At 43.8% G+C, this 10000-nt stretch overlaps 1 protein-coding gene across 1 annotated transcript in view; it reads left to right on the top strand.

The window, feature by feature from the left end:
* Nucleotides 1-5037: 5037 nt before the first annotated feature.
* Nucleotides 5038-10000, top strand: part of ggt1a (gamma-glutamyltransferase 1a) — a 56790-nt gene continuing 51827 nt past the window's right edge. Inside the window, 5 exon segments of the mRNA XM_061907212.1 lie at nt 5038-5118; nt 5120-5199; nt 5262-5392; nt 5470-5559; nt 7577-7769. Coding sequence (XP_061763196.1) covers nt 5053-5118; nt 5120-5199; nt 5262-5392; nt 5470-5559; nt 7577-7769 — 560 coding nt within the window. The 5' untranslated portion in view covers nt 5038-5052.

Here is a 10000-nt window from a genome sequence, read left to right on the forward strand (position 1 = left end):
TTTATTACAATATAAAATATATCAAATACACTATATTGCCAAATTTGGTCATTTTTTAAATAATGAAAGATCCCCCTTTAGACCAGTTGATCTACATCTGCGGTCCCCTCCAAGGTTTCTCATTGGGTTGAGTTTTTCTTGCCCTGATGTGGGATCTGAACCGAGGATGTGGTCGTGGCTTGTGCAGCCCTTTGAGACACTGGTGATTTAGGGCTATATAAGTAAACATTGATTGATTGATTGATTGAACGTGGACCCAAATTTGTCTCAATTTACAAATCCAACTATTTTTCATCGCTGTTTGGAAGTCAGTTTTAAAGGACATGTACGTATAAATGTCCTGTGCCTGCTGGGAATGTACATCTATCCACTTGTTCCGGACAGGAAAAACATGAACAAAATACCAATTGTGTAGAATAGCTAGAAAAACACTTGGATAGTCGCCCAACAGTGAAGAGTCTTTAACTTGTTTTGTGTTTGGTGTTCAGTCAATTTGGACTGGATGCAATATTTTCTAAACTTGAACGTCATCTGACCGTGTGAGCAGACAACCCAAACATTTTTGTGTCGTAAAAAAATCCCAAATACCTGCTCGTCAACTTGACTTATTATTTCAAAGACAATTATCCATCAGTTGAATAATAACAAAGTGAATGAGTTAACTCCTATTATGTTCGACATGTGGTGAATGTTTATATCCACTTTGGAGAAGCAAACCACCAAGTTTAAGTGAAGTGTTGTATTTCAGTTTGAGCACATAATAAGATAATAATAAGATAATAAGATGCCCTAATTGGGACTTCGGATTGCAAAAGTGATAACCATATCCTTGAGAAGAGACTACCTGCCTAGTTCAACGCCAACATTTAAGTTATCACTTAAAGTAGTTGTTTTCCACTTGCACACCAACAACTCCTTTTAGACTTGGACTTGGACTTCCTTTATTCTCATTCAAATGTGAACTTTACAGGACACATAAGAACACATTGTGTTGCATTAGTTCATGGTAGTGACGGATAAAAAGCAATAATGTGCAGATATAAATAAATAGATTACTGTACAGATAAATATATTTCACTTTTGCAAATGCATCCACATTTATGGATGTATGTTATATTGTCTTTATATTCCAGGGGAATTATGATGCGTTCAAGAGTCTTACGGCCTGAGGGAAGAAGCTGTTACAGAACCTGGAGGTTCTGCAATGGAGGCTATGGAATCTCTTTCTGGAGTTCAGCCGGTAGAACAGTCCTTGGTGAGGGTGGGAGGAGTCTCTGCAGATTTTCGAAGACCTGGTCAGGCAGCGGCTTTTTGCAATTTCTCGGATATGAGGAAGAGGAGTCCTGATGGTCAGGATGTGCTCTCCTGACTTAGCACACACACCCAGAGACAGGAAGGATGAATATAAAACTGATGGTTTGGCTTCTCCAAGTTAGGAGTCCCTCATTTTCTTGACCCTGACCTCCTCCAGGGAACTGCAGACCTGTATAATGATGCCCGCTTGTAAGAAAGCCACTGGTGGTTCAGTAAAGCGTCTCCGACGTCTCGGCTTTTTCATCCTTCTTTCCGGACCAGGATGACAAGCAGAAATACACTTCAGTAACAAATATGATGAATTCATAGGATATTGTGTAATAATAATGTAGAAGTGGCTGCCTAGCGGTGCCATATATATATATATATATATATATATATATATATATACACACGTCGCCACAGACACGCGTGCAAAGTTGACAACATTTTAATGTCCATCCATTTTCTACCGCTTATTCCCTTTCGGGGTCGCGGGGGCGCTGGCGCCTATCTCAGCTACAATCGGGCGGAAGGCGGGGTACACCCTGGACAAGTCGCCACCTCATCCCAGGGCCAACACAGATAGACAGACAACATTCACACACTAGGGACAATTTAGTGTTGCCAATCAACCTATCCCCAGGTGCATGTCTTTGGAGGTGGGAGGGGCCTATCCCCAGGTGCATGTCTTTGGAGGTGGGAGGGGCCTATCCCCAGGTGCATGTCTTTGGAGGTGGGAGGGGCCTATCCCCAGGTGCATGTCTTTGGAGGTGGGAGGGGCCTATCCCCAGGTGCATGTCTTTGGAAGTGGGAGGGGCCTATCCCCAGGTGCATGTCTTTGGAGGTGGGAGGGGCCTATCCCCAGGTGCATGTCTTTGGAGGTGGGAGGGGCCTATCCCCAGGTGCATGTCTTTGGAGGTGGGAGGGGCCTATCCCCAGGTGCATGTCTTTGGAGGTGGGAGGGGCCTATCCCCAGGTGCATGTCTTTGGAGGTGGGAGGGGCCTATCCCCCGGTGCATGTCTTTGGAGGTGGGAGGGGCCTATCCCCAGGTGCATGTCTTTGGAGGTGGGAGGGGCCTATCCCCAGGTGCATGTCTTTGGAAGTGGGAGGGGCCTATCCCCAGGTGCATGTCTTTGGAGGTGGGAGGGGCCTATCCCCCGGTGCATGTCTTTGGAGGTGGGAGGGGCCTATCCCCAGGTGCATGTCTTTGGAGGTGGGAGGGGCCTATCCCCAGGTGCATGTCTTTGGAGGTGGGAGGAAGCCGGAGTACCCGGGGGGAACCCACGCATTCACGGGGAGAACATGCAAACTCCACACAGAAAGATCCCGAGCCTGGATTTGAACCCAGGACTGCAGGACCTTCGTATTGTGAGGCAGACGCACTAACCCCTCTGCCACCGTGAAGCCCACATGTTAATGTTTTTGACAATATTCAAAAATGCTTTTCAGCAGGTCGTGACTTGCAGTCACTTCCAATCCTTCCTCCTCCACTCTTCCCAGCTGCTACTGTTAAAGACAACAGGTGATTAGATAACTCAAGCCACCTGGGAGATCTAATCACCTGTTCAGCAGTGTCTCGCCGTCAGCACTGCCACGCCCCCGTCTGATGGTGCTCTGTCTTCAGCACCATGGACAGAGGCGGTGACCTCCGCTCCTGCAGGCAGCGCTGGCACGCCTCCCTCCACAAATAACATATGCAAATGTGAAATAACATGAGGCGCTAATATATTCACGGTCACAAGCGGCCCTTTGCAACGTGGCCCTCAAGGACTAGGAGTCTGACACCCCTGTGACAGTAGTCCTTGGTCACAGAATGAAGTGGACCTGCAGCCAGATGTCACCATGTGTCTATTTTCAACTGCTTTTTATTCTTGCACATCACTTGATTGCTCAATTTTTATCGTTCACAGGCACACCTGGAAATGCATGGGATCAGTAAAGTGGAAAAGGGTCAGAATTCTGGAAAAAACATGAGAAGACGGTGATGGTGATGGTGTGGTGCGGGCATACGAGGTAACAGACTTCTTGTCGTCCGTGGTTTAGTTTAAGTCTCGCTCAGGCAGACTCTTAACCTGGGAGATTGGGACCAGGACTGCTGTGATTAGATTTAGATGCAATCAAAGCAAGCAGCAACATCTTTGATACGGCTCGCCTGCCAGCAGATTTAGCAACAAGCAGAGCGACCAAGCAGGGAACTTGTGAAGTAAAACATGCTGATACACGAGCATCACGCTATTATTTTACTTTCCTTATTCTGTCACACCGATGGTAGTCCAGAGTTTGATTTATTTGTCTGAGTATGTCTGAATAAGAACAGGAAGAAAGAGAGCTTATTTTATCATTTCCTTTCTCACATCTGTTACTGGTATTCACACAAGTGTTGTCCCGATACCAATATTTTAGTACCGGTACTGGTACCAAAATGCATTTCCATACTTTTCAGTACCTTTTTGAATCAAGGGGACCGCAAAAAATGGCATTATTGGCTTTATTTTAGCAAAAAATCTTAGTGTGCATGAAACGTATGTTTATTATTGCAAGTTTGCCCTTAAATAAAATGTTGAACATACTAGACAACTTGTCTTTTAGTAGAAAGTAAACAAACAAAGACTCCTAATTAGTCTGATGACGCTGAGCGCAAAAAACAAAGCAACAAAAAAAAAAGACATAAAAAAGACAACCTGCAGGTGCAAGCAAGCAGATTAAATAGGAGGGATCACGATACCATGAAGGTGTTTTCAGGACTTCCCGCCTTCCACTGCTGACATGACCACTATTAAGAGGAACAAAACAGAGCAGGAGCAGGGCGGCCAAGGACAAGCAGGCATGTCAAACACTAAGCTCGGGCCCAGAGAAGCCGGCAGCGTTCCTGGGTGTTGTTGATAAATGGGCTTTGCTTTGCATTGTAGAGTTTTAACTTGCACTTACAGATGTAGCGACCAAATGTAGTTACTGACAGTGGTTTTATGAAGTGTTCCTGAAGCCATGTGGCGATATCCTTTACACACTGATGTCGCTTTTTGATGCAGTAGCACCTGAGGGATCCAAGGTGTGGAATATCATGGTTTACGTGCAGTGATTTCTCCACATTCTCTGAACCTTTTGATGATATTACAGAGTGTAGATGGTGAAATCCCTAAATTCCTTGCAATAGCTGCTTGAGAAATGTTGTTCTTCAACAATTTGCTCAGGCATTTGTTGACAAAGTGGTGACCCTCACCCCATCTTTGTTTGTGAATGAGTGAGCATTTCATGGAAGCTGCTTTTATAGCCAATCATGGCACCCACCTGTTCCCAATTGGCCTGTTCACCTGTGGGATGTTCCACATAAGTGTTTGATGAGCATTCCTCAACTATGGCACTATTTTGCCACTTGTGCCAGCTTTTTTGAAACATCAAATTCCAATGAGCTAATATTTGCAAAATAAAGTTTCTCAGTGTGAAGATGAAATATATTGTCTTTGCAGTCTATTCAATTCAATATAAGTTGAAAATGATTCGTTGTATTCTCTTTTTATTTAGCATTTACACAAGGTGACAACTTGACTGCTTTTGTGTTTGCTATTGTCAGCACTGTAGTTGTCGTAGTTGTTTAGCCGTCAGTGGTGCTTATTCTCTATTTGTCCAAATACTAGGCACTAAACGCGGGTAAATGTTGTCTATAAAGTACTATCTATCTATCTACATGTGCCCTGACAAGGCTCTATGTTGATTTCTCATTTCAGGAAAATGGTGCAAAGCCCCTGATTGCCGGCATGGTGGTGCTTCTGCTGGCTCTTGTGAGTCTGTTCCTGGGCGTGTTTCTGGGCTTGGGGAAGAAGTTACATGGCCCCCCCCTCTGGGTACTTCTTCTCAAGGGCTGCTGTTGCTGCCGACGCTGGGAAGTGCTCCGAGGTTGGAAGGTAAGACCCCGAAAGTGTTGTTGATGAAGTGTGTGTGCATACATGACTACATGCATATTCAGGGACATTCTGAAGAAGAACGGTTCGGCGGTGGATGCTTCCATTGCCGCCTTGCTGTGTGTCGGCCTTTTTAATGCTCACAGTATGGGCATCGGAGGCGGGGTCTTCTTTGTAATCTACAATGCTTCCACCGGTGACTATACATCACTATGTTCAATATGTTCTATTAGAGGGAAAACATCACCTTTGTGCACACGTTCTGCTTGACAGGGAAGGTAGAAACTATTGATGCCAGGGAGACGGCACCCAAGATGGCCACTGAGGACATGTTTGGCAACAACACCCAGCTTTCTCGTGCAGGTGCAATCACACTTTTAGTTTTGTTCCACCTCATTCTTACATTTTATCATCTTGTCCGTAGCCAAGTGTCAACACCAAGTGTCAACATGGTCATACAGCTTAGATCGGCTTGTCATTGTACAATTTGGAACAATGAACCCTGATCTGACTGATTTGTGCCCCAGAATGTGTTTGCTGATAGCTGCATCTTCTCCATGAAAAGACAAATGTGAAACAGAATCAAAATCAGAAATACTTCAATAATCCCAGAGGGAAAATTGAGATTTTCAGCACAATCCCATTCAAGAGCAGACAAACATTACAGGGAGACAAGGAACAGGATCAAACATTACAGGGAGACAGAACAGGATCAAACATTACAGGGAGACAGAAGAGGATCAAACATTACAGGCAGACAGAACAGGATCAAACATTACAGGGAGACAGAACAGGATCAAACATTACAGGGAGACAGAACAGGATCAAACATTACAGGGAGACAGAACAGGATCAAACATTACAGGCAGACAGAACAGGATCAAACATTACAGGGAGACAGAACAGGATCAAACATTACAGGGAGACAGAAGAGGATCAAACATTACAGGGAGACAGAACAGGATCAAACATTACAGGGAGACAGAACAGGATCAAACATTACAGGGAGACAGAAGAGGATCAAACATTACAGGGAACAGAACAGGATCAAACATTACAGGGAGACAGAACAGGATCAAACATTACAGGGAGACAGAACAGGATCAGACATTACAGGGAGACAGAAGAGGATCAAACATTACAGGGAGACAGAACAGGATCAAATATTACAGGCAGACAGAACAGGATCAAACATTACAAGGAGACAGAACAGGATCAAGGTTGCCGAGTGTGTTTATAGCAATTTTCCACCATTCTTCCAAAAGCACATTGGTGAGGTCACACACTGATGTTGGTGGAGAAGGCCTGGCTCTCAGTCTCCGTTCTAATTCATCCCAAAAGTGTTCTATCGGGTTTAGGTCAGGACTCTGTGCAGGCCAGTCAAGTTCATCCACACCAGAATCTGTCATCCATGTCTTTATGTACCTTGCTTTGCGCACTGGTGCACAGTCATGTTGGAAGAGGAAAGGGCCCGCTCCAAACTGTTCCCACAAGTTTGGGAGCATAGAATTGTCCAAAATGTTTTGGTATTTTGGAACATTCAAAGTTCCTTTCACTGGAACTAAGTGGCCAAGCTCAATTCCTGAAAAACAAACCCACACCATAATTCCTCCTCCACCAAATTTCCCACTCGGCACAATGCAGTCCAAAACGTAGCGTTCTCCTGGCAACCTCCAAACCCAGACTGGTCCATCAGATTGCCAGATGGTAAAGCGTGATTCATCAGTCCAGAGAAGGCGTCTCCACTGCAGTGGTGATGTCCTTTACACCACTGCATCCCACGCTTTGCATTGGACTTGGTGATGTTGGGCTTAGATGCAGCTGCTCGGCCATGGAAACCCATTCCATGAAGCTCTCTGCGTACTGTAGGTGGGCTAATTGGAAGGTCACATGAAGTTTGGAGCTCTGTAGCAAGTGACTGTGCAGAAAGTCTTTGCACTATGCTGACCTCTCTGTCAGTTTACCTGGCCTACCACTTGGTGGCTGAGTTGCTGTTGTTCCCAACTCTTCACTTTTCTCATAATAAAGTTGACTTTGGAATATTTAGGAGCGAGGACATTTCAGGACTGGATTTGTTGCACAGGTGGCATCCTGTGACAGTTCCACGCTGGAAATCACTGAGAGCGGCCCATTCTTTCACAAATGTTTGTAGAAACAGTCTCTATGCCTAAGTGCTTGATTTGATACACCGGGGGCCAAGTGATTAGTGATTCTCATCATTTGGATGGGTGACCAAATACTTAATATAGTGTATGATGCCAGAATAAAATTAAAGCGCAGGCTTATAATTGGCTCTTAATGTTGGTTTTGAAAAGATCAAAACTTTGACTTGAGTGTGTGAGACAAAAAGAAAAGCAGTAGTAATGTTTCTACCTGACAGGTGGATTGTCCATCGCTATCCCAGGAGAGATTCGCGGCTACGAGATGGCCCACAAGAGACATGGCAGACTGGCGTGGAGCCAGCTGTTTGAGCCCAGCATCGCCTTGGCTCGCCACGGATTTCCTGTCGGAAAAGCCTTGGCTCAGGCTATCTTGAAGAGCAAGGACTCCATCCGAGGAGACGCCAACCTGTGGTGAGGAGGACGTCTTGCTGCTCTGCAATTCTGCTTTACACACTTTTGGACGTAAAGAGCGCACCTGTGTAAGGATGTGTAATAATGACTAAAGGAAGTGTTACTTCATAGGTCTAGTCCACACTTGGCCAAAGTAACATTCCTTTTTCAAGCATCTCACATTAAATCTGTAGCGAGGAATAGGATTCGCTACACTCTTCTTATATTACCTTAAGTCTTACAATCATTCCCCTGTTTTCTGCAGCTAGAGACTTCTAGCGACTAACAGGTCATTACGGGACTCAACTACCGTACTTCCTTGAATTGCTGCCTGGCGCTAACTAATTTCAAACCTCTTCTCACTCCGGCACTTACCCAAGGCATACGGTAAATGTAGGCCTGCCCTTATAAATTTGAGTGTGATGTAAGGATACCATCATGAAAAGCACATTTAATACAAAAAACTTTATTATGGTCTTACCTTTACTTATAAATGAAGTCCATGTGCAGCTCCTTCTGATCAAAAGCATCCATAACTTGTTTATAGAAGTCTTCCTTCGGCATTGTGGTGCCGGGTTGATTCCCTCGAGGATACGTCGAACGATAACACAGCAAAGGTAAGGTTTAAATATTTATTTGAATAACAAAAGGAGCTATGAAACAAAAAAACACTGAAGCTACGCAAAAGGCAAACAAAAAATGCTAGCGTGTGAGCTAGGAAGTACAAACAGACTAACACTTGGCATGAAGGCACAAAATGTAAAACAAATAGAATTAGCATGAGAGCTAAGAAATAGCAGGTGGCTTAGCATATGAGCTAGCGAGAAAATACATACAGTCGTAACGTTGCGTGAAAGCAAGCTAGAGTCCGAGGCAGAAGAATGAAAAGAGGAAGGCTTATAAAGGGAAGGTGAGTAACAGAGAACAGGTGTGCAGGAACCGGGAGTAACAGCTGAAACTGATAAGTAACTGATAAGTGATGGACTAAACGGGAAATAAACGGATCAAACAGAGAATTACAACAAAGATGGAAAAATAAACAATAATATGTGAAGATCCGAGTCATGGATCGCAACATTCCTTATCTTTCTTCAGTTTTAAAAGTCTCTCTGTCTCCATGGAGATATTCCTTTATTACCTCCTGCTTCCATTGAAAGTCCAGTTTGGAAAACTGTTTTATTTTAGATATGTAATCCTCCATGTTAAAAGTGCAAGCGAGAGGAAAAAAATAAAGGATCGCTGCTCACTCTTGCTGCTTGTTGTCACTTCTTCTGCAGCCGAGTAGTCGCAAGAAGGATCACTAGCGCCCTCTACCACCAGGAGGCGGGAGTCATTTAATGACTCATGTTTGACACACGCAGCTACGGTATATTAATAAAACATAGCTACTTACTGTTCTTTTTAGCGTATTTAATAGCTTGGACCTTAAATCCTACTGAATAGTTCTTAATCCTCGGGAAATAATAATGTATGTCTGATTCTGATTCTGATTAATCTTCTTCCCTTTATGCGGTTTCAAATGATTGAAATCAGCCTCCTCCATTTTGAAAATGATGACAGGTGAAGTGTCACTCGTGACGTGACGAGTTTGACCCTGCGGAAATTCTAGGCATGCGCTAGTAAAAATAATATTTTGCAAAACGAGTTTGACCCGGCAGTAATTGTATGCATGCATGTGTGATGTATCATGTTGTATGTAAGTATGTGTGATGTATCATGTTGTATGCATGCATGTGTGATGTATCATGTTGTATGTAAGTATGTGTGATGTATCATGTTGTATGCATGCATGTGTGATGTATCATGTTGTATGCATGCATGTGTGATGTATCATGTTGTATGCATGCATGTGTGATGCATCATGTTGTATGCATGCATGTGTGATGTATCATGTTGTATGCATGTATGTGTGATGTATCATGTTGTATGCATGCATGTGTGATGTATCATGTTGTATACATGCATGTGTGATGTATCATGTTGTATGCATGCATGTGTGATGTATCATGTTGTATGCATGTATGTGTGATGTATCATGTTGTATACATGCATGTGTGATGTATCATGTTGTATGCATGCATGTGTGATGTATCATGTTGTATGCATGCATGTGTGATGTATCATGTTGTATACATGCATGTGTGATGTATCATGTTGTATGCATGCATGTGTGATGTATCATGTTGTATGCATGCATGTGTGATGTATCATGTTGTATGCATGCATGTGTGATGTATCATGTTGTATGCATG

The sequence above is a fragment of the Nerophis ophidion genome, linkage group LG07 (genome assembly GCF_033978795.1).
Source record: "Nerophis ophidion isolate RoL-2023_Sa linkage group LG07, RoL_Noph_v1.0, whole genome shotgun sequence".
In the NCBI taxonomy this organism is placed as follows: Eukaryota; Metazoa; Chordata; class Actinopteri; order Syngnathiformes; family Syngnathidae; genus Nerophis; species Nerophis ophidion.